Source organism: Lichenostomus cassidix, chromosome 28 (genome assembly GCF_008360975.1).
Source record: "Lichenostomus cassidix isolate B80296 chromosome 28, HeHo_3.0, whole genome shotgun sequence".
Classification (NCBI taxonomy): Eukaryota; Metazoa; Chordata; class Aves; order Passeriformes; family Meliphagidae; genus Lichenostomus; species Lichenostomus cassidix.
This window is the reverse complement of record NC_139508.1, coordinates 3,809,033-3,834,420: the sequence shown is the minus strand read 5'-3', so window position 1 is coordinate 3,834,420 and position 25,388 is coordinate 3,809,033. Positions and strand designations below refer to the sequence as shown.

The following is a 25,388-nucleotide window of genomic DNA, read 5'->3' as shown; positions in this document are numbered from 1 at the left end:
GCAAACAGAGATACAGAGCCGTGAGAGAGGGGGAAACAAGGAGTTAAAACCCCAAAAGGTTCCATCACCAAGTGTGCTTCAAACTGTAGCAGGTCAATCCCAGGCTACTTTTTCATAAACATGAATTTGGTGACAAGTCAGCACTTTCTACTCCATCAGTGCCCTAAAATTAAATTGCCAGGGTCTTGTACTCAACTTACTCTCTAATTCTACCTTTTAATGTAAATTCTTGAGTCATCAATTCAGAAAATGGAGGGAAATTTAGCAAAATAGACTTAAAATGCAGGGAACCCTTCTGGTTAAGCCAAGGAACCTTTTCAAATAGATATAAGCTTCTTTATAATCAACAGTAAACATTTTAATATACAGATTTGCCTACTAAAATAAGGTTACTTAAGCAGACTTACATCAGAAAAGTGAGTTATAAACTAGCTGTTAGAGGGATACTTGAAGAAATTTTGGCTTTCCTTTCCATTTCAAACTTATTCACATTTAGCTTTTCAAAGTAAGCCTGGGATGGTCCCTAATTCGTGGCAGGTTCCATTCTTTAAGCATGCACCGTGCTTGTGAAGTGCTGTGTCCTGGCACAGAACTTACCTTCTTTACTCTCCAGAGAGGCACAAACCAAAAATAACAGAAGCATAAGAATCACTTCTGACTCTTAGATGCTCTCCCCATTCTGAGCTGCTCACAGACGCAGCAACATTATCACACAGGGTTGTTGCTTCCCTGGGTACCTCTGAACTTTTTTGAACATCAAGATTTAAGATATCCCAAGGAAACAGAATCTGTTATGCTGTGACCAATCCTTTCCCCCAGATTGGATATTTAGTTCTTTGTTGCCCCAAGTGACAGAGGCTGTCCAGGATGCAGTAATTAGGAAGCAGCATGAAGTCACTACTGTAAGTGCCCCATGGCTTCACTGTCTCCCAGAGCACGCTCAGAAAGTCAGTGTGTGCTGGAAATGTGCCTCCCTGGCCTGGGAGTTCAGGCCTATTGCTACTTACTTCTTGTTTTCACAAAAAGAAATGATGTCTTGAAAAGCATTTATATCGAAATCCTCAGAACAATCAAATGAGAAATCGAGCACTGAGCGGCTGCAAAAGGAACATGTACAAAGCCTAAATATCCATGGAAAGGCAAATCTCCCTATAGAGATACAGTTCTGTAGGACTGGCCCTGCCTCCTACTCATGTCATAGCAAATAACAGCCTCTGTCCCCTTCAGTGACCCAGACAGGCTGCAGAGGAGCACATAGTGCTAAAAGCAGCACACGCAACTCAAAACCCCAGTGGTAAATGGAACTGAGGCTGTCCCCAACATGTGGTGGCATTGGGTCTTACATGAAATAAGCTAGAGTGTTGTTTTGATAGTATTAAAAAGGTCAAAGAAAACAAGACAGAAGAAGAAATAAAACTTGCTTTCCTTGTGGAAAGATCTAGTGGACATTTGATATATGAAAATCCAACTCAGCAATTCAGCTCTTTTCCCTGCAGGGGTTAAGGATGTGTTTCTCACCGATAATTTTTTTCTACTGGCGTATTTGATCTCTGGAGTTCTCCAAGGGGAACTCTGGGGCTTTGACGTACCACTCCTGTTAGGAAATAACCAAAAATTTGCATTTTGACAAAGAGATGAGCAGACAAAAAACCCCAAACAAACTACCAACTTTAGCAAGCAAAATATCTATCTAAGGGCCTGGAGGTTTTATCTAATACTTTATCAAGCTAGAGCACTTTGCTTCTCCAACTCCCTTCTACTAGAAAGGAAATTGCAGCTGCTCAAAGTCAGTAGCTAATCCTGAATACTCATTTGATGCTTCAGAGAGGTCTAGGAAGATCAAAACTAGTGATAAGATGAGAATACATATCAGAACTATCACCCCCAACTTTTACAAATAGGCCTTCAAATTTGGCAAAACACTGATGGCAGGAGAAAAGCTGAATGACCTCAGGTAAAACAGTGACAATCCCCTCCATGTGTGAATGTTAAACCATTTCCAGCACTCAGTTTGCCCTTAGTTCTGAACATCATGTCTGCTTGGTGAGGTTTTGTCACAAACTCATTCTGCCAGCAGAGCAACTGTAGAGTATTGAGTGTTTTCAGAGGTGTTTTCCATGCCCGACCTGCCATTTCCTGAGCCCAACCTGCCATTTTCCATGTCCTACCCGCCATTCCCCATGCCCTACCTGCTGTTTTCCTGAGCCCTGACATTTTCCATGCCCTACCTGCCGTTTCCCGAGCCCTACCTGCCCTTTCCCGAGCCCTACCTGCCCTTTCCCGAGCCCTACCTGCCCTTTCCCTAGCCCTACCTGCCCTTTCCCGAGCCCTACCTGCCATTTTCCGAGCCCTCTGCCTGCCAGCCTCGGCGAACACGGCCATGGCGCGGATGGCGGCGCGCAGCACAGCCCAGCGGAACACTGCCACCGGGTCCATCCCGATCAGCTGCCGCACGAACGCGCTGTCACTGCTGCGCAGCAGAGCCACGATGTCAGGCCTCATGTAATCCATGTTCTTCTCCCGGAAATCCTGCACAAAACAGGCAATGCTGAGCTGCAAGCTCTTGGGAAAGCTCCCTGCGTTTTGTTTATTCTGAATAATAGTGAGTGTTACCCTCCAGCCAACACCACCACCCAGATAACAAATCCGAAGTACCTCTGAGAACCCTTCTGATCCAGCCCATTCCCAGCAAATTTTCTACATCCTGACAAAAAACTCTCAGAAAGGCAAAGAAGTTTTTTATTTTGTGCCCAGCAGATCTATCACCTACTTTGATCTGGTATTTCACTTTGCCAGCAAAGTGGCGAATAATAAAAGCCGGCTCCATCACTGGGGTTCCGACAAAAAACTTGTTCTCCTCATGCTGCTGTTTGAATTTTGCCAGTAGAGTTTGGTTGGTGGCATGTGGAAAACTGGGAATACAAGACAAAAGAGGTCAGCTGTTTCTCCAATACAGGTATGTTTATTAGGGTGACAGAGCAAACACCTATTGACCTTTGGGAAGTATTAATTATCTAAGGTCTCTCCACCTGCTTTGAATTTTAAAGGTGGGTTCAATTTATGGATGCAAGCCAAGCAGCTCCACACACAGCAGAATATTCTGAGGTTTCAAGCATATACATCAATGTTTCCTCCCACTTCACCAGCCAATTTTAGTTAGCACCACATGAACTATTTACCACACTTGCTACTTAATGTTCCACAGACTTATAGACATGCATTTTACTTTAATTGCAGTTCTATGGTAAGCCACAAACATGGAAGTTTCGAAGTTTGCTTAAGCCAAAGTTCAGTTTTAGCATCAATTTATATCACCACCATACTGGAGTCATCAAAAGCAAACTACATTGTAAATCATAGTCATAAATGACCCTTTGCTTCCCACAACATTCCTCTCCTTTTTTAAGCGCAGTATTTCTGTTCCCTCTCACAGTCCTTCCCTCCTCCCTGCCACACATGTTTTTTCAGAAGATGTTTGTTGCTTACTTGCTTTCTTCATCCAGAAGATAGAAGAGGCCAGTGGGCTTCTTGCTGATTAAGTGAATGCAGGCCACATTATCAGTATAGTCAATATTGTGCCAAGTGATCCCTTCACTCTTATATTCCTCCTGTGTAGCTCAAGAAAATTTCCTTATCAGTACAGTGCCCTGGCCTTTGATGTTCTGTGGGCTAAGTGCTTAAAACACAGCCTTGAACAGCCTCAGCAAGTGGAGTTTGTTAGTTCAGGCAGCAGAGACAAAAACAAGGAAAATTTAGAAATACGAAGAACAGGGATAGTTGCACAGATCAAAGGTCTGCTCAGGCACGTCACTCAGCAAGGCATGTTTGGGGTAAAACTATTTCAAAACCAAAGCTGTGAAAGGAATGCTCTGCTGTGCTCTGCCTTCCCAGCAATCAGCAGCCTGCAGCCCTGGAGTTAGACATCACATCTACAGCACTCCAGTAAAACTGGGCAGACATGGAGGAGTTTAAGTCTAGTTTTCTCTTCCATAATTTTTGTATTAAGGGAAGTGAATTTAAACTAATATCAAGTTCCAGAATTTTCAAATAGCACCGTCAGAAGAAATAACAGAAGTTTCAAAACAGGCAGTTAAGGCCTACACAACATCAGCATCAGAACTTCCCTGAGGAAGCAACGGATATTGCTTAGGCTCAGAAAATTTGGAACATGAAGAGAGCATGAAGCTCGTCTGCTGAAGTGACAATCCATCAAATGCTGGACAGAACAAGCTTCCCACTAAGATACAGAACCAAAATATCAGATTTTCTTAATGCTGTAAATACCCACAGGAAACAAGCTAATGACAAGGTATTAAGTAAAAAAAAGAATCATACAGAAAATGAAATAAGTTTTACATTTAACAAAGGACAAAGAGTCCTTCTCAGCGCTCTAGATGATGCTGATAAATGCATTAGTTTTAAGTAGGTAGAATTCAGTCTGCCCAACACAGACTGCTCAGTGCACACCGTGTTACAGAACTGAAATGCCATTTTCCACAGACAAAAAAGCCTTTCTTTAAAAAGATATAGAGATCCCCCTGAGGGCCCTCAGGCTGCAAGAGATACAGGAAATGGGTCATTCAAGGATTAAGCTTATTTGGAAAAATGGCATTAGGGAAAAAAAAAGAAGACAATGTAACTATTTACTCTGGCCAGCCTGGATAGCCAAGTCTGTCATAAGTTACTAAACAGGGACCTCAACATTATGTTTACACACGAAGTTTAGATGTTTGGTAATTTTATTTTCTTTAAAATGCTCGCCTAAAGTTGTTGACAAAACACCACATACTACAGAATGACTTCTTTCAGCAGAATGACCTGAGAACCACACTTTTGCACAAAGCAGAAAAAATCCAAGTCTAGAGCAAACCCATCTGCAAAGCCCAGTCCAGAAAAGGATTTGTTGGCTCCTGCAGCACTCAGAGTGCTCTGTCAGATGACACCATCTGCAAACAAGTAAATCAACACATGCCAGTAATACCAGGATTTCAGAACTACTGCTGGTGGCAAAACACAGTTGTTCCCCTAAATGCAGCTGGGTGGGAGAAGCAGCAAAGACTGCTTATTAAATAATTCCAGACTGACAAAAATGAGAGAAGCTGTTTTCCAACCATTAGAACAAAACCACCTGAATCCAACCCTTTACCTAAAGACTTTCAATATCAAAGTTCACAGTTCTAGCTGACTTCTGTCTGGGATCACCTGAATGTTGTCTTAGTTTTTGCAGTCAAGCAGAAATTCAGTGCCAGCCCTCTGAAGAAAGACCCCACTACCATTAGTACAATAACAGTAAAGCAACAGTGAAGCAACAGCAAAAGAAGAAATCAAAAGACTTTCAGAAATATTCAAGCAATTTTGCCATGGGGTTTTGCAGAATAGAGGCTGCGTTTGCATAATACATAAGCACTTGATAAAAACAGGTTTTATTTCAGCAACTGTCATTTCTTACCTGCTCCAATTTGAAAATGTGCTGATTGAAATAATACTGAAGTTGCTCATTTGCATAATTTATACAGAACTGCTCAAAACTGTTGGTTTCAAAATCTTCAAATCCAAAAATATCAAGTACACCAATGGACAAACACTAAAAGAAGATGTGGAAATCTAGTTACCAATCTGTCATACAGTGCCTTAACCCCCAACAGATGAACAGTACAGAAAGTATTGCAGTTTGTGCTGAAAGATTTAAAAAATATTTCATAGTTCTGTCTATTATGAAAACAGAGATTAAATATTACCATGAAATTTACCATGGGCTTGAGAAGTATCAACATTTATCCCAGATATCAAAACACATCATCTATAGCATTGACTATTAGGTCTAAATAGACTTACTGTAACAGATTCCTCCATGTCCTTCTTGTTAAGGAGTGCATGATTGATTCGCAGGACAATCCAATCAAACAGAGCACTGTACAAGGACTTTGCCATGGAATCACGGGCTGTTATTGCCTGCAGATCAAACCATGTTTAGAACTTTATTCACAAAAATATCATTTCCATTCCAAACCAGTGTCACTCACCGGTTACAACCCTAGCAGAGATAAATAAAACCACAACTTGCCTTTAATGCAAACTTCTAACTTTCCAAATATCCCTCACAAAATGTAAAAGTGTCAAAATAGCTGTTTTAATCCAAAAAACCAAGTTTCAGTTATTTAAAATCACTCCACAGGTGCTCTTTTACTCACCTCATTGAGACTATATGGCAAAATAAGCTTATCATTAGCAGTCACAGTTTTTCTTTTTGTTAGCACTTCTACCAGGATTTCTCGTTTAACCTTCAAAACAAGAGGGAACAAGAGTGCTGTCACCATCAAGCTCCTCAACTGCAGAGTTATTTGACTGCAGCAGTGAAGCCTTCTTTCACAGAGAAGCCCAAGCTCTTTGACAACAGCCACATTTATCATCCATCAGTGGCTTTACAAGTCCTACAACTTGTTTAAATTATTCTGTTTACATTCATTCAGATGTTTCCCTGTGGTGGCAAAGAACACACCTACACTGAATCTGTTCTTGCTCAGCCCTGTGACTGGCAACTAAACAAATTCTATTTCCATGCCATGGGTTATATTCCATTTCTAACCCAAATAATCTCACCAATTCCACGTTTCCCCTCCCATAAGACAAATATTGTGGATGTAGCATGAAGGAGATTTAGATACAGCAACTGGGATATCCAAGTGAAATGCTGAGGTAGAACATGACAAACAGGTGTATCAAACATTAATGCTAAAAGGAAATACTCTACTTTCAACAGCTGGGAAAGAATGTCCAACACTTCAGGAGGTCCCACGTCCAAGCCTTCATCCCGACCTGTGGCTTTCTTCTTGTACGTGACATTGCCCAAATAAAGAATAGCTGAAAGGATTGAAAAAATCCTAAGGAAGAAAAATTGAATTAGGTAAGAATTTTTCTTCAGAGAGTTCATTATAAGAGGTTAGCAGGACCTAATTCTACTGCAAGAATTTTTTCTGGAAGCCTTCAAACACTCAGCTCTCCTTGCTGCCCACGTGTGATCCCAACTGTTCATTGCAACTCATGAACAAAAGGAACTGTCAGGAACAAAAGCTTAAAGAATTCCACTTACTGTTTCTTTGTCGCTGAAAGGAAGCCAACCATCTCCATGGCTTGTTTTAATCTCTCGAATTCATGTCGGAGATCTTCCCCATCTTCAATTTTCAAGTTATGCTGTGAAGAGAAATCCAAAATCAAAGGCAAAGGGTGAAACCCAAATATCACAAAAAGCCAAGTATAATCTGTTCTGCTTCTTTTCATCTTTGACACAACACACAGACAACCCTTATCAATGCATTGGTAAATCCCAGATTACCTGGTTGAGGTAGAAATAATCTTCAGGTTGCTTGAGGTGAAATTCTTTACGCTCTTCCTCATTGACTCCAAGTAGCAAATAATAAAAGACATGGTAGTTCCTGCAGAGTCAATACATTTCTCTCATGAAAATATAGTGGATTTTCTTTTATTCTATCTAATTCACATGCTCTTAAACTCTTCCATTGATTTTAACTCTCTTGGAAAACTGTATTTATCTCTTACCTTTCATCTTTTTCTTGAGAAACCAGACGAGACTTTTCAAGCAGGTATTTTTCAACCACAGCCCTAAGTAGCCACAGAAAATGAAACAAGTGTGAGGGCAAAGAGAAATGACCTCAGAAAACCTCAGACAGCAACTGCCGAGAGAGTTCAAATAAGGAGATCTGCACTAAAATATGCAAGAGAAGAACTTAGTCACTATCTTAAACCTAAACTAAGAATTTTAGTAGGCCCTATATTGTGATTACAACAAAGAAATACCCAAGGAACACCTCTCTGCAGAGCTTGGGTTTAGTGGCAGACCAAGCAAGGAAAGTGCTATTGAAAATTGTCAATAGAAACAAGACCCCCAGAATGGTAACAAAGTGTTCTCCTGTGAGATTAACAATTATCTGCCAAGGAATGCAAAGGCTTCAAGAGCCCAACAATACACCAGAAAACTGTCTGGTTCTCACCCCAACAAATTCGCTGGATTTTTATGTCAGTGTAGACATCAGTCAGCCTAGAATGGAAGCCAGCCAGCCAGAAAAGCCCTCACAGTGTGACAAAGCAACCTCCTAAATGATAATTCAAAGCCCTTGACAAGGAGTACAGTGATTGAGGCCAAAGTTTGAGCACCTTTTTCTCATGCTGAAGACAAAACAAGTGAATTCCAGTTGTACCAATCTCCTGAGCTAGTGTGACGTGGTCTGAAAATATGTCAAATTTACTCAGAATAACACGCAAAGCAAATGTGGCACAGAGTTCCCACTCATTAATGTTATTGCAAATAAGATGAGCCAAAGAAAAGAAACACAGGAGCATAAAGGTCAGGGATTGCTCATGACACTCCACAGTCAGAGTTATCATCATTATATATATAATAAAACCAGAACTAGCAAATGTAGGCATGAAATATCTCATGTTTTAAGACCTTCAGACATAAGCACACAAATTTAAGTAATAATTTTACAGTTTTCTTTATCTCTCTAATTGGTGGTTAAACTGTTTCTTTAAAATGGCTTCCTCAAATTTATTTCACTTCACTCCTCTTAAAAATTCGTATCTTCTGTTTTTAAATGCAAAATGGAGAGGGCAGGGGCTGTTATGCCAAAACCTTCATTTAGCATGAAGGTAGAGATGAAGCAGCAGATTTTTAACCTGAGCCAGCTGTACAGCAAAGTCAGAATATTATGCATCACCTGACAATTCCATAAAGCTCAGTTATAGAATTTTAAACTGCACAGCACCAAGCTATTCTCACATGAGCAGAGCTTCAACAAGGCAGCATTTTATATACAACAGAGGCTTCCCAGTTCCTAAAAGCACAGAGATCACCCCCAGAACCAGCTCACCCTGTACTTACCCCCGGACAATACCATTCTCCAAATAGTTGACTTGAATGAACTTCCCAAAACGACTGGAGTTATTGTTATGTGCTGTTTTTGCATTTCCAAATGCCTGCAATAAAGCAAAATGAGTTAATTTGCAATTAAACTAAAGACATCAACACACAGCTTTCCAAGCTCCTCTGTTTATTGTTCAGTTTCCTGTTAGCTTCCAGAATAAACTCAGAATACTGTGGAAATTGCAGCACACAAACACCAAAAAGGCAGCTTAGGAAGCCCCCATGTCCCTCACAGAACTATATATGTTTGTTATTTGACCCATGTAGTAATATTTGAGGGACTGAGGGAGGGGATTAATACTTTTAGATATTTTTAGAAGTATAGGACAGGCAACCATGGCTAGAGAGTGCAAATCAACCTCAATCAATAACAATTAGGACCTTAGAGAAGACATTCATCAGGATGAAGACAGCACAACCACCATGAAATCACTTTTCCCACACAAAAGTTACAAACCACATCCTATTCCCCAACATACTGCTACCCCTGAAAAAATTCACATTAAACACAACTTTTCTTCAAGTGAGACAGTACATCAATATCTCATTTGTAAAGTTGGACCAGGAATTTTCAAAGTTGTATATTCAAAAAGCCAGTAAAAAAGACAAACAGAACAACTTTGGTTTACAGGACAACTCACAGGACAGCTACTCTGATGTACAACAGTGGAAAATGGAGTTTTATGATGAGGTGTTAGGAAAGAAAAAATACACATGGCACAAACCCTAACTGTGCATCTCTAATTCTTCTATCAGATCATGAGTCCTCTGACAGCTGCTAATACACACATAACACAAAATCCTCTTCATGAGCCATGCTTAAGAACTACAAAGAAAACTCACTAAAGTCCAGTGGAATTAAGTTACTGGGAATGTCTTTAACTTTATAAACTCTTTAATTATGTGTTCCAAGGACAAGGGAAACTTGTCACCCTTCTACCACACAGCATCTAGAGGGAAACCTCTGCCAAATGCAATTATTTGCAAAAATACACTGCTCAGGATAGACTCTCCCAGCATCTCCTGCCACAGATATTTCCTCTTAAAGCTCCAAGTACTGAAGTCCTCCATTAGGAAATCCTCCTCCCTAATATAGAACCCTTGTGAAATGATTGCACAGAGCTGTGTAATCTCTTCCTCCCCACACACACACAGACTGCCACATCCGGAGCACGATGGATGTGTGAGTGCACTGCACACAGCACAGAACTTCATACACCCAGCTATGCTGTGTACATCCAATTATGGGTATTTCCATGGCAAACATTGTTTTCATGACAGTCATATTATCTGGATGGAAGTTTTCTCTTCTCTTCTGGTTTTGGTTTGTTTCTTTTAAAGTTCCTTAAGAGTTGCAGCAGAGCTGCAGTGGAACTTTTGAACCACTGATTCCAAACCAGGCCCTCCAAGCTCTCCCACAAGCAGATTTCCACCACCAGCTGCATTCAGAGGGTCTGAAAAACTTCCTATAAACTGGGAGAATGTCCATAATTCTTCAGCCAACTGTTACTCCTGACCTAAAGGAATAAGCTAAAGGAGCTCTTCCTGTGCAGAGTGACTGTGCTGCAACTCCAGAAAAGCCAACAGGCTTCAGATGGGAGAGGATTTGTATCCAGAAGTGCTCACAGCTGGTTGAGGCTGAGCTCCAGCTCTGGATTTTCCAAGACCACACTGCACATGTTATAATGCCAACAGCAGCCCCATTCAGATTTTCCAAAGCAAGCATTGAACAACCATCAATATCTTTGCAGCTTTTATACACCAATGTATCATCCAGGTTTCTTTTTTAGAGCCCATTTTGCATACATATGCAAATTAATAGATGCATAAAATCCAGGTCAGGTCCTTCCAGTTACCAAACCAGAAGTGAAAGTCCTGTGACATCAGCAGAGTGAATTGTCAGTAAATCAAACCCCTCTTCCTCTCCAGGACAGTGGCTCAGCTCCTGCTCTCAGCAAAAACCATCCAACTTCCCATTCTGGGCGTTGGGAAATCTGTTGCAGTGAACTTTGCCAGGCTGCAGAGTAATGGACTTGCAAATTGATCCCAGAAATTTTTTTTTATAAAGTCTTCTAGCTTAAGCCAGCAGTGAATTATCAGCTCACCAGTTATATCCAAGAAGCCAAACTACAGTACAGCTACATTTGCAACATTAATTCTTAGTAATAAATATTTTTGGCATTATAGAGTTAAGAAATCCCATAACTCAGGCTTCCTGAAAAACTTTTCTCAGTGATTACTCATGTAAGCAATGAATACAGTTTAAAACTAAAGGCTCTTATGATCTCATGTGTCTGGTATTTAGTCAAAGCATACAGCAAATTCTTAAAAGCTGATCTAATATTAACAGTTTTTAGGAAAGTTTTCATGTACTGCTTTCCTCAGAAGAGCCTTTAACATCCAGAACTTTTTTAAGAACATTCCAAGTCGGTTAACAGCTTGGGTGGGGATTTTTTTTTTCTGGTAACATTTAACTTTATTCACTGTTACCATGTTCTTCAATATACTTTGACGAGTACAAAATAAATTCAGAAGATCTGAGGGGAGAAGAAAATTACAGCTAAAGAGAATTAATCCTTTATATAAGCAAACCCATTCACTGTTTTCCCTTGTGAGTCCACGAGGAGACAAATAAACCCAAAAAACTAAAACTAAATCACTGCAATGCACAACACCAGCTGTGTAAAACAGGGTGAGTCAAAAATAGCAGACCAATGCCAGCAGGAATCAGAGCTGGGATAGCCTATTCTGGGAGGCAGGAAGTCATTCAAGCCATCCTCTTACCTTGGAATGCAAGAGGCATAAACTGGAGTCTGACACTTAGAACTCTTACAACAGGGAAAGATATAAAAGTATTCAGAAAACCACCAAATTCTCCTTTTATTTGCTAAAAAAACAAAACAACAAAACCCAAAAACCCACATACATACTCCCAGCATCTACCTCAGGGACACAACTAAAAGCATCATTTAATTGTTTCATAAGAATTGCCAAAATCTGAAAAAGATATTGGGAATTTCCATGGAAACTATTCAACTCCATGGCAGAACCACCACTGCACAGACCCACCTTTTAATGTGCCAAAGGACATGGAAATCTTAAATCCACATCCTGGAAGAGGAAGTTACTCCTTCAGAGCTGAACTAGATTTTATCACTCTATACAACTACCTGAAGGGTGGTTGTAGGCAGGTTGGTCTCTTTTTCCAGGCAGCAACTGACAGAACAAGAGGACACAGTCTCAGGCTGTGCCAAGGGAAATGTAAGTTGGATGTTAGGAAGAAGTTTTTTTACTGAAAGAGTGATGAAGTTCTGGAATCGCCTGCCCAGGGAGGTAGTGGAGTCACCACCCCTGGATGTGTTTAAAAAAAGATTGGATGTGGCACTCAGTGCCATAGTTTAGTTGGGGTGGTGTTAGGCATGGGTTGGACTTGGTGATCTTGGAGGCCTCTTCCAACCCTGTGATTCTGTAATAGAGGTCTTCACAGCCATGCTGTTAAGTATCCACTCACAACAGGGAAATTGCAGTGTTCAGGGTAATTTTGCAACCCCTCCTGCTGGGGGATGTCCCAGGAACTCTGAGCAATCCCCACAGTAGGACTGAATGGAGGAAAGGGTGATTTTTCCCCAAGAGTTGTGTGCAGCAGGGAAAAGCAGGCAACATCACATGTCCACCAGAAAAAACAGGGACATGCAAGCCAATGGAATAAGGAAGTTCCATTCCTCCTCTGATTATGATTCTTAAAACAAACACATGCAGATAATGGCCTCAAAACAACCACTTTCCCTGGAACAGAACAGGCTACACCCACCAAATGCATGTGCAACCTTTGATGGCAAATATAAATGAAATCCAGAGCTGAAGCTCCACTGAGCTTCAGTCCATGTCATACCAAAGCCACAAGCACAGCAGGACTGTCATGAGTGGAACAGAGCTGACAGCAAATTGCTCTGCTCTTTTCCACAGAATCATAAAGCATAAAACTTTCTACGATTAAATTTAAAAACTTTTTTATATGGTGAGGTCTAGAAAATCTGATTCTGCCACATGATTGTGCTGTCAATAATAATTCCTCTTTAGAAGACCAGTTAATGAATGCTTCCCATGGGACTTTCTATTTGATTTGGGCCTTAATTCTTCCCAAAGACTGGTTCAGCATCACTGAGAAATCAGGAACACATCCAAATGGGAATAAGCAATGATTTTCAAAGTAATTCATGAAGAATTATGACAGGCCAAGTATTTCCATCTGTCCCAACTCTCCTCAGCTCCCATTTCAGAGGGAAATGAACTTTCCAGCACACTCAAAAAGTAACTTAACCGCTGCAATAAACCCGGGATACTGAGGGTTACAATTTAACAACAGACAGCAAGCCAAGAGAGCTCTGCTGCCAGAAGACAAAGCTCCCATTCCCTCTCTTCCCTCACCACATGCTCCCATCCCCTAACCCAATTTTCTGCCACTTTACTAAATTAACTGGCTTGAAGAGTAACTTTAGGTTTCCAAAATAAATTCAGAGTCTGAGATAGCACACTGTGCATTTTATAGCTGAAACATGCAGTTATGCCATTTTTCCCTGATGAAAGGAAAATATAAATTTATTGGAAACTTCTTTGGTGTGTATGGAAAGGTTTAATTGTCTTGTTTGAGACTATAAAATAAACAAAAGTTTGATTCATTATTCCCAATTTGACACAAATAGTTCCCAAGTGCAAATTCCTTCTCAGGATTTAAAACATAAGTAATTTGGACTTAGCAGTCAATACAAGAAGGCAAAGCTTCAAGTCAGGGAACTATATTTTAATTACTAAATTTAGAAAAGGTCCTGAAGAAGTCAGGATTATCTTAAAACAGAGCTTATATTTATCTTCCCACCAGTTTTAAAGAAACTGCTCTTCACTAGAGATGATCTCCTTTAGAGTGGAGGTACAACTAAAAAAATGAAAAGAAAACAACAAGCTATAATCTGAGAGCAATTCCTATACAGGAAAGGCAACAATGTCCGTGAACTGTTAAAAAACAGCACAAAGCACAGCTTTAGCCACCACTGCCCCATGGAAGGAGCCTCTTTCTCTGACTTTTCTCTGAAAAGCTGCAAGCAGTGCCAAACAGAATTACAGGAATTTACCTCTGCTCATTAGATCCCCTATAAGGAACTTTTACACATCTCAAATGGGTGCTGGGATTGAGCAGGAAGCACCAGAGGCTCAGAGCTGCCCCATGACCATGCTCCCCTCCCCAGCCCATGTGACAGCACTTGTGCTGATACTGTGTTTAATTTTTAACTACACTGTCTCAGCATCACATCTTTCATCTCTCAGATGTTTGACAAGGCAACATCAAGCAACATTTAACATCAAATCTTCCACGGTCCAGCTGTAACTCCATTCTTCAGTCTAGAAATTGTAAACAAGGAGCAAAAATATTAACAACAGTTTCTCTGTAAATTGCTTAGAGAGTTGAACTCAGATTAACCAGCCAACTCAAAAACAGGATTCAGTTTCCAACTCCCTAAGCATACAAAGATAAAATTATAAATCCACCTGCATAGCACCCTAATTGTGCTCACCCCTCTGTGCTAGAAACAGGTGCTTTAACCCCTTGAACTTTTACAGAAGGTCAGCCTACAAACACACCCATTTTACTTAGGTGGCAGAAAAATAAGAGTTCACTAAAATGGGGAAGCTCTGACCCAAAACACAACCCATTTCTACATCATGAAAGTTTTCAGTCAAGAGTACATTTTCTGCTTTGATGAGGACTCAGAATAAAACTTCAAAGTTAAACAGAACATTCTCAAATAGTCCGGGTACACTGCAAAACTGTTTGTGCAAAAAATCCCCAGAAAGATCCATTTAAGAAAAATTCCCTTGTAGCACTTTAGTTCCCTTTAGTAAAAACCCAAAATGAGTCACCACGGATGGATTTAGAAGTCACCAGTTCTAAGAGGAGCTTGCAGTCAGTTTAACTTCCACAAAGCAACATAAGCTTTCTGTGCATCCCTCCCCAGCACCAAGAGTTGGCATTTTTCTCTCTTTTTTAATTATGCTTAGTGACTGAAGTTGGAAAATAGGGAAGCTTCACTGTCAGCTGAATCAACTCTGATGCATCAAAGCAGGATTTTACCTATTATGTTCTAAGTCTACCTTTTTGATGCACACTGAATTTACACAAACATGTATTCAATTTTGAGAGACTATTTTCTCATGAGAAGTGTTACTAAGTGCTCAGTGGAAGTCTAAAAAAGTTGTGGTATTTAACCAACCTTAGCATAGCAAAACACAAATATCTCTTTATGAACATGCCCAGATTCACATATCAGCCTGGGATTCCAGCAAAGTTGAGTTTTAGTTCTGACTCCAGAATATATGCATTTGTCACTCAGCAGACAAATAGGCACATAGGACTTCACATCTCTGCCTGGTTTGGCACAGCTGTACCAGGTCTGCAGACGAGGATATGAAACACTTAAATTTATCAAAGGCAGAGAGATCAGCTGATCAAACAGGGCTTTCCACTGTGACCCCTTCCTGTTTTCTGTTTAGAACTGCAAACTTGAACTCCAGCAACCAACAAGCCTCAATTTTACTTCTTCTTTCATGCAGCAGAAAGCAAGGCAATAAAAAAAAACTTGCCTATATTCCTCATTCTTTACAGAAGAGTTTTTAAAAAAGCTTACACTCTTTTTATGAAAGTGTTGTTACATTTGAAACTAAGCCTAAAAATTACAATGGTGGTGTTCAAGCTCTTTGCTGTTGAAGATTTTGTTCTTCAAAACAGGGTGAGCATTACATCCATCCACACTTCCAGAATTCGGGAAGAGACCAAGAGACCAGTTTATCCTGACATTACCTATCGCAAGCTGTATCCCCTCCTTCTCACATGTTTAGTTTTGCTTTCTGTTGGAAATGTTGTAATAATTAAAAGCCTGAACAGACTCCCACTTTCTCCCCCAACTAACAATGTTGCTCTCTTCCACAAACAGCTGTAGAAAGAAAATAACTCCTTCAAAAAGTGAGTTCACGCACAAAGGCAGGATCACACCAAGCAGTTGATGTTTCAGTGGAACAATATTTATGAAAAATTTTGCTTATGATTTGATTCAGAGGCCATCAAAACTTTCAGATGGAAAATACAGGTAACCTCTGTCCTAGATTATTGGTGTTTAGCGGTGGAAAGTTAAGTCATATATAAATTACAAGCAACAGGAAGTGAAGTGAGCATAATAAGGAAAATCAATTAGAAGCAGTCGGGTAACTCTGCCAAGCACCACTGCAGCCCAGTGACATTTAAACCTAAACCAAGTAACAAGCCTAAACCAGTGACATTTCAAACCTAAACCAAGTAGGTGACTCAAAAGTAGCATTCAACAGCAACTATTAGCTGTTTTTAAAAAACAATTTGCACAGAAGGCAATTTGAGCATAAATTTACCTCCAGAACTGGTCCAGCTCCCAGAATGGTTCTCTCCACACCACTGGCGTACCCTTTCTGGCTCAGTGCCGTGAGGCAGTGAATTAAGAAGTTTGTGCTTTGGGTTTTCCCAGACCCACTTTCACCTGATATAACGATGCACTGATTAACATGTTTTTTAAGCATTGTGTGATAGGCCACATCAGCAATGGCAAAAATATGAGGCTCTAGCTTCCCAAGCTGATGGTTCTCATACATCTTGACATACTTGGGATTATAAATGGGCAGGAACTTGAAGGGGTTAATAGCAATCAGGATGCTCCCAGCATAAGTGTAGATTCTGTGCTTTAGGAAGCGACACTTGAGATTCTCCAGGAGCGTTGTCTCTGTCAGGTTGGGGAGATTGCACAAGTCATCAAAGTCCTCCTGGTGCCAGGGGAGAAAACCCCTCTCCACCAACCGCCGCGATTCCGTCTCCTTGGAAAGCAACTGCATCTGGACATACTTGATGGTGCCATCAGTGTTCCTTTCTTGCAAGAGGAAGTAGTAGCCATCCTTCTGCGGGTGCTCATCCTGAGCGCGGCGAGGCCAAAGCAAAACCCTGTGGACAGGAGAATCGTTTATGTCAAGTACCCATTCTTCTCCACCTGATTCTTTCACCTCCACGAGCACATAATGTTTGGAGACATCCAAGTTTAAGATATTAATCACATCCTTGATGACATCTGATGACGTGCTGTCCTTGGTTGCTGTCACTTTGCAGCAGGGAGCACTTTCTGTTGAGAGTTGGGGGTAAATATGAAGATTATAGGCTGCCTTTGCCTGGCAAACTGCACTGTCAGCATCTTTTAAACTCATTCTGTCCCCAGATGGGCTTCAGTCTTCCCCCCCTGCTTAATATGCAGTGCCCATTGTCTGAAAAAAAAAAAAGGAAAATTTAAAAATCAGGTGTTACAAAGTGTGTACAAGAGGTATTAGGACAAGGTGTTATTTTTTGCAGGATGAGAATACAGAGAATATTACATAGTGCATTTGTTCTTTAATAATTTAACTACCAGTGATATTATTCCAAACAGCCTGTTTGGTGTATCCTATGGAATGGAGACCTGCCACAGCACCCAGCCTCCTTTCACTTTTGCTTCTATGCCCATGCCACCCCTTCCTCCCCATCATGGCACACACAAATTCACACAGACAAAGCAAAATAAACCAGGATCAATGTCCAAACCAAAACTTCCTTGTTTCCCCATGTCAGTTTTAGCCCAAATACTTTCCCTGACGTGGTTCACATCAACATTTATCCACCCTCCCACAGCAACTCTCTCCCTTAAAGTTGCATAAGCAGCTTGAGGTAGAAACAGGGTTTGGTCCCTTCTTAGTTCGGCAGTGACAGTTCAGAGCAGCCACGAGCTATGGCACAGGGATCAGTGCATAGTGCAAGGAGGAAAACAGTTGTGACACTGAGATCCGCTTTTGTTTTTCCTCATTTCCCCCAGCTAAGCTCTTCTCATGAGAGGTGCAAGCATTTACCCCTGAACTTTCAGGAAGCAGAGCCCCAGGCTGACTGCAGCAAACTCTGCTGTCAGCTCCTCCAACACACCATAGGGATTTCTCCAACACACACCATTTACACAGACAAGAGACTACTCATTTCACTTAAATGAACCACATCCTTGCTGCAGAGGGTTTGAATATGACTTTTATCTTCCATTTTAGGCAACAAAGTAAAGTTAGTCTTATTGCAACTACATTTCAGCAGTAAACAAGATTCAAAATAACCCACTTCATTCCCAAGCCTTTATACTCATCACATCAACTCCTTCCTCACTGGGCTCAGGAACCTCATTCACAAGTCTCCAAAAATCATTCACCAATTGCTTTTTCTTCCTTTCAGCCTTGGTGCAGGCCAGAAACGTAACTCCAGCCTATCAACAACCTCAGAAGCCAACCTCAGAAGGCAACTGCCAAGTTAAAAGTCTCTAGACTTTGTTACTATCTGTGCCTTTGCTGGTGATTTTTCTCTTATTTGCAGTTCAGTGGCCCCTGATCACCAGGACTAAATCTGCCCACATTGCTATAGCCCCACAGTTCATTTGCTCATCAAGGGGTACTAAAAGCAGAAGGATAATGAAGCACCCCTTTGTTTTAGCAGTTTGTTTTAGCAGAAGCAAAACTTCATACTGAGAATAGCAGTTCAATTTTTGTTTCAAGAACAAAGTGTTCTAATTATACATTGACATGCCAAATACACTTAAAAAAAGAGAGGAAAGAGGCAGAGAAATGACAAAGAAGTTACTTTTTGCCACTAAACAACTGCACAGGAACTTGCACAAGGCCACAGAGAGTAATCATTTCAAATTAAAATCAGTAGGGTTGGAGGCTTTTAGCTGCCACATCCACTGCAAGTAATGAATCACTTCACAGAAACATATGACATAGCTGTGCCTCATGAACAGCCTCTGAGGAGAGAGCTGTGCTTTAAGGGACTCTGCTCAGACAGCTCACAGAAGACACTGCCACACAAGCTGGATCATTTGTAGTGGCTACTCATCAAAAGGAAGGCTGAATAAGCCACAGATGGCAAGACAAACCACAATACATCTCTGATCAAACTGTATGATCCACCCAAGAATGTTTTTTCCCCATTAAGTGTCATTCTTCATTCATTAAGGAGGACTTGTTCCAAGAACCTGGTCACACAAAAGGCTGGAGCAGTGAGCTCCAAGTCCCCTTTCCACTTCCTGTAATTATCACTGCCCAGTAAAGAAGTCTGAAGCACCTCTGAAGCAATTATGCAAGTGTTAAGCATTCTTAATACATAAAAACTCAAATCTTGACACACAGCAGAATGTACAGCAGACTGCTGCTCATGGGGAAGATCAGTCTGAGCACAGACAGAAAAACAGAACAACAGTGACCATTTTCCTCTCAAGCTCCTCAGCCAGTTCAAGGGAGAAAGCCTTTTGCAGACTTCCTTTTTTCACCCCCCTGTGATTAGTTTCAGACACACAGTCTGCTAAGATAGAGGAAGTCCCCTCAGTAAGCATTTTGGCCAAAACAGCTCCCTAAAAAAAAAATGTGGCACCAGCTTTTTGCCAACACTGAAGAGCTGAACCTCGGTGCTGACCTGTGACTTTACTAACACACGTTTCCTAACCCTGGCTCATGTCAGCCACCAAAAGGTGGGACATTGCTCAAGATCCCAGCTCACACTTTCCAAAGAGGAAACCAGAGTGCAGATGCCCCTTGTCTACAAGTGACAAACCCAGGGCCATTAGAGCCAGTAGGGTCTGCTCAGGTGTGTATGACTGGCAAATTGAATTTTTCTGTCTGAGAATGTCCAAACATTACAGAGGTTTGAGGAAAATATTACTCTAGAAGAGACAAACCTCTGACTTCACACTAAACAGTATTTCAAGCCACAAATTAGAACATAAAAGCAAAAGAGCATTCACTGGACAGATTATAAATTGGTTACCTAATCAGTCCCAGTATTCAACTAAGGACAGAGTATCTTCAAGCAATTGGAGGATGAGTTCCTAGTGAAGTTGGATTCCTGGCATCAAAGTAAACATTTTCACGATGGTTCTAAAAGAAAGAAAAGAGTTACCGATAAAGAACACATCATTGAGAGATTGAGAAGGCAGCAAGTGATCAAGAAGTTAAATCAAATATATAGTTCAGTAACACAGGAGCAAGAAAATAAATGCTAAACAAATTTCAGCTGAGTTTACAGATATATAAAACTTCAATTACATCCAAAAAACAATCCATATCAGAGGAATGGAATGGTAGTTATGCTGAAATAGGCTTGAAAACCTTAGCAAGGAATCATTTAAACACGGTGATCTACCATAACACCACAAGCAAGACAGTGAATGTAATCCCCAAATAAACATAAATTAATATTTTGTTAGGTAGCCATATTACCCTTGTACTCAGAAGATACATGACCAGTACAACATCTAGCATAAATCCAAATTTCAATTACAGAGCTAGGAGTAGCAACAACAAGAACAAACCCAAATCTGTTAAAATATACCCCCCCTTATAGCCAAACACTCTCTAAGCTTTGTCTGTGAGGAGCACACAGAGGACACTGTTATCAGTGTGAGTCCTTGCACAGGACCTGCAGTTGGGTACAATCACCAGGCTACAGGACAAAGCCACAACACAAGCCAGGCTGGAATTCAAAGCTAAGCAAACTCAGGCAAATATAAGACATAAACATCACCAGAAGGTTAAACTGCACTGCAAAAACTTAACTGACACTAACGATGAGGGATGATTGCCAAAGCTCTTTTTAGAAAATCAGCCAATGTGCCTCATAACTAGAAAGGTTAATTAGGTACCATCCTCTTGTTTATGTCAAAAGCAGTCTGAAGAGATCACTGCAGTGATTCCTTCTCATTTTATGATCTCAAATTATTTAGACAATTTTTAAGCAATTGAAATATTTATTCAGTGTGATTTGGCTCATCAAGGAAGCACAAGCCTGCATTCAGGTCCAGACAACACTGGAAGTAAAGGGAGAAATACAAGAAAGAAGGTAATACTGAAGCCAAATGGTCAGCTTGCAAACCCTGCAACCCAGCCACTGCTGGGTTCTGTCTGTAGGTGGAAATTCTGCAGTTACCTCAAGTTCTTTCAATACCCTTTCTTAAAAGAAATCCCTTTTCAACATACGGAGGAGGAAAAAATCTGTAATTTTACTTTTTGCTCAGACAATTTTAATAAAAACCAAAAATTTCCAATTCCAGATGGTCATTTTGATGGTATTTTGTAAGGGTTTTCTGGACTACATCAAGCCAATTAATTTTTTAATATGCATTAAAGCCCACAGTGTCCACTTGGTAACAGAATGGAACTCCAGCAGAGAGCTTTGCCCCAATCAGTGCAGGGTATCTCTTTAGTTTAAATAAGGCCATAATTTGAAGCCACATATTTAGTCAATGAATCACAGTGAAGCTAAAAAGGGAAAGCTACCATTACAGCAAAATTGTTGAGGATGAACTTTATAATATTCCAGTTCTTTGCATTTTCATGTGCATTTGCAGTGCTGCATTCCTCAAAGGGAAAGATTCAAGCTTCTCCCACTTCTCACCAAGCAATTCTCAACACAAAAGTGGAAATGTATCACAGCTACTTGGCCTGTAACATTCTTTAACAACAGAATTGCCAGTAACGATCCCCAAAAGTGACCAATCTGTCTGGTCAAATTGAAAACATTTAGCAATTTCAAAAATATTCAGCTATTACTGACCTTGATTTCCAAAGCAAGGAATTTCCAGCAAAACAGGCTACAGAAACACCTCAGAGTTGCCACAATTAACTGTGGAGTACAGGTAAGGCAAAGTTCCTTGTCCTACCTCATGTCATAAGGACAAACAGGTGCTGTTAATCGAGCATAATTGATTTTAACTTTTTTCAGTATTCCAGGCATTTGTAGATCACCTGAAAATCACTTCGCATTCTAGTCACATTTCACTGTTTTCCTTGGTTATGAAAAATTCGGATGGACCAAATTATTTTGGACCCTTGGTTTTCTTCAACTAAAATCTCTTGGCTTTTTCTACTCCAAAAAGAGGAGTTCTGAATGGACCACACAAAAATTACAACATGTTTGTTACTACTCCTTGCAATATACCCTGCCAGGGAAGTTACTGCCCCAGAGTGTCTGACAAAGGAGAAGCTGGGCTGCAATGCAGTGTAACACAGGAAAAAGTAAAAAAAAATTACTTTTGTTACAGGCAGTTCCTTCTCAGTTACCTGCTCTTGGGACCCTGATTCCAATCCACACCCTAAACCACCCCTGATGCAGACAGACTTCCTCTGAATGACTCAAATGCACAATCTCACCTCAAGACAGGGATACCTTATCAGGTTTTACAGTGGCATTAGAGATCTTTTATGTGTTTCTACCTTATAAAAAGTGTGACATCACATTTACAGATGTACATGGGAGTACGATTCAGGAAATATGGCCCTGCCGAGGAATCAAGGCAAAATAACTGAAAGGGTCAGAGATAAAGAATGCAAGCCAAAAGAACCTTGGGGGCTGTTCTACCACCTTTTGCAGTTTTCTTAATTTTTTCCTTAACAGCACTACAGCTGTCAACAAAGGAAATAAACATTTCACAGCTCTAATGCTGCATTTATACCAATGAGAACTTTTTATTACGAAACTTTAGGTTGAACTCTTGTGTGAACAGAAGATACACATGTCAAAAATATCCTTAAAAACACTTTTATTGTTATATACCATTGGTCTTTAAAGTAATGGCAGATTTTTCTAGAATCTGCATTGAGTTTCATTTGGTAATCAGAGACACAACACAATTAAAGCCTTGATAAAAGCAACTCCACAGGCCACGCTTAAGTCACTTGGTACACCAAGAAAACACAATATTCTACAGACATTCCTACTCCTTGCTATTAGAAAAATAAACCCTTATCAGCATCTCAGGCTTTACTTCTCCTTGATATTAGCATAAACAGGCCTTGTTTCTTAGAAATGTGATAAACACCTTCAGCCTTCAAATTCACAAAAAAGCACTGAGCCACAAACTTTTTGTTGAATCAGAGTCTTTCACTCTTTTCCTTAACTGTTGAGATAGCCAATATTGTTGCATTTTTTAGGAATTCTTCATTTTTAAATGTCTAGGATATGCAAATCCTGCCCTTTGACATTCTAGCTGAGGAAAGGCCATATTTAGCCTCAGTGTGCATGTGAGTCAAACAGTTATTCATGCACAGGATTATTCAAGAGGTCTAATGTTTGAATCACTATGGGTCAGAAAACTGTCTGGACAGAGTATTCCTTTCTAGGTGAACCTCGTTCAAATCTTTCATCAGTTGCATTTACTCTTCCTAAATTATTCAGTTCCACAGGGGTTTTGGGTTCCACAGAAAAGCCCAAAACCTGGGAGCCTTCCCACTGGGAATGGACTGTTTGTGCAGGCAGCTGCCACTGCAGGAGCTGCAACATTCAACTTGTGAAAAAGCTTTTTGTTGAAACAAACGTTCTCAAGCAGGGCAACAAAAAATCCCCAAGCTCCAAACTGTACAGTTCTAAAAAAGCCTTTCATCACTGCAGTAACTCCCGAGTTTTATGTGAATAAGTAAGGACTGAAGATTGAGGAAGTGGTCTTAGATGCATCATCCTGAAAAGCACAATGTTATTGGACTTCAGATGTAGGGCAGGCAGAGAACCCCATCATAGTGCAAAGACAAAAATAATCAAGATGAACTCTTTTCTATTAAAAAGTCACAATGAGTCTTGGAGCTAATAGGAATATGCATTAAAAGCTCCCCAAGCTGCTTCTCCTACACTAAATGGATTTGTTCCTGACAAGATTCTGAGTTAAAGACACCCAGGGCTTACTAAAACTTGCTGGGTGTGACACCAACATCCTAAACCGGAATGCAGGGTTACCCCACGCTGTTACTTTAGGGCAAGTACTTCAGCCATGGATTCCAGCTAACAGGCCTGAAATCAAAGAGCTCCTAATTACCCATGACAAACTTATTTGCAAACAGCTTGGCAGACACACCGATACCGATCCACCTCTAGGAGTACCGTGGGAGGATGCTGATGACATCTTTGAAAGGCTAATTGCATCTGCCAGGAGCTTGAGATCATCTCCAGCCCTTTGCTCCAGTGCCACCCATTTCCAGAAGGTGAAATCAAAGAATGCTGAGCTCATTTGCATCCAAAGTGCTTCTCGCTTTTCACAAACAAGAATTGCAAATAAAGCTGGGCAAGAATTTTGCCAAAATACTTCACAGCATAACAGAAAACAAAGCAAAAATGATACTGGGAATTCATTTTCCACGAGGATCACACATACCTGTATCAAACCTACAGCCACGCTAGTCATGGGTCAGGATTGTAGTCCGATACTTTTAGTCTAGAAACATGTAACAAAGGATGTTCCAAGCTTGCAAAAGTTTTACTTCCCAGAGATTGCAACACCAAGCTTGCCAAAAAGACAGAGCACTACCGACATACACACAGCCAGAGGCATGACTCTATTGGGCAATGACAGTCATCACCATAAAGCACGACCTCAGCACAGCAGCAGCCCCAGCTGTCAGGAGCTGCCCAAAAATAACACAAAGAAACAAAAGAACCCTGAGAGTTTTAACGAATTTTTTGAAAGATCAGGAGGTATTTTTGTGAAAGATTATAGGCTATTTATACCGAGAGTCAGCGACATCACATGAAGAAGCAGAAGATTGTGCGGCTGAAAGATCACAAGCAGGAGACGGAAGAAACAAGAGATGGAAGTAGCACCGTACCCCGCAGGCTCTGCCCGAGAGACGGGAGACACAGCCGGGCGTCAGACACTTCCCTTCCCCTGGGCACCTCCAGCTCCTCGGGCACAGCTGACACAAAGTCAGTCAGTAGCACCGCATCTGCCCCGCAGCCGGGCACAGCCCTGCGGCCGGCACAGCCCCGGCTCGGAGTGGCCCCGAGCTCCTGAGAGCGTCCCGGGGAACCACTCCGGCCCCGAGCTCCTGAGGGCGCCGGTGGAGCCCCCCAGCCTGGCACTGACCCCACACACCCCCTCAGACCTGCCCCGCGACACCGACCCGCACAGACCCACTCAGAGCCGACCCTCAACACCCCACTTCAAATCTGCCCCGAGGCAGCGACCCACACACCCCCTCAGAGCCGCCCCCCTCACACCCCCTCAGAACTGCCCCGGCCGCCCCACAGCGCCCGGTGCGAGACCCAGTCCCTGCAAGGCATCGCCACCACAGCGCTGGCTCGCCCGCAGGGAAGGAGCAGGAGGCAGGGGGGCGCGGGAGGGATGTGCAGCGGGGTGACGAGGAGCGCGGGGCCCGCGGAGCCCGTTACCTGCGCCGGTACCGAAGCGCGGCCGCCCGGCCCGCCGCCGCCACAGGCCCCGCGCGCGCCACTTCCGGGTGGGGGGGCCGGGGCGCGCCCATTCAGCGCCGCGCACAGCCCCGCGCATGCGCCGCCCCGCGGCAGGGGAGGGCAGGGCAGGGCCGGGGAGGGCCGGGGGCG

The 25,388-nt window shown here is 41.6% G+C and overlaps 1 protein-coding gene across 11 annotated transcripts in view; it reads right to left on the bottom strand.

Moving 5' to 3' along the window:
- The window catches only part of MYO9B (myosin IXB), a 41,980-nt gene extending 16,647 nt beyond the window's left edge, over window positions 1-25,333 (bottom strand). For 5 of the 11 annotated variants that reach the window (XR_014846278.1, XM_085040689.1, XM_085040693.1 and 2 more), the window contains exons 1-16: window positions 25,218-25,333; window positions 19,833-19,942; window positions 16,376-17,269; window positions 8,900-8,994; window positions 7,558-7,620; window positions 7,334-7,433; window positions 7,091-7,191; window positions 6,752-6,881; window positions 6,192-6,281; window positions 5,836-5,952; window positions 5,450-5,584; window positions 3,487-3,608; window positions 2,771-2,912; window positions 2,334-2,529; window positions 1,519-1,594; window positions 1,008-1,097 (exon numbers count right to left, since the gene is read on the bottom strand). Coding sequence is in view for 10 of the 11 variants with exons in the window: in XM_085040689.1 (XP_084896815.1) it covers window positions 1,008-1,097; window positions 1,519-1,594; window positions 2,334-2,529; window positions 2,771-2,912; window positions 3,487-3,608; window positions 5,450-5,584; window positions 5,836-5,952; window positions 6,192-6,281; window positions 6,752-6,881; window positions 7,091-7,191; window positions 7,334-7,433; window positions 7,558-7,620; window positions 8,900-8,994; window positions 16,376-17,212 (2,294 nt within the window). In the remaining variant the exon portion in view is untranslated. Of the gene's footprint in view, window positions 1-1,007; window positions 1,098-1,518; window positions 1,595-2,333; window positions 2,530-2,770; window positions 2,913-3,486; window positions 3,609-5,449; window positions 5,585-5,835; window positions 5,953-6,191; window positions 6,282-6,751; window positions 6,882-7,090; window positions 7,192-7,333; window positions 7,434-7,557; window positions 7,621-8,899; window positions 8,995-16,375; window positions 17,270-19,832; window positions 19,943-20,284; window positions 20,304-24,655; window positions 24,675-25,217 lie in introns of those variants that run through there. The other 6 variants (XM_085040697.1, XM_085040698.1, XM_085040691.1 and 3 more) reach the window with 5 other exon arrangements.
- Between the last annotated feature and the right edge of the window lie 55 nt (window positions 25,334-25,388).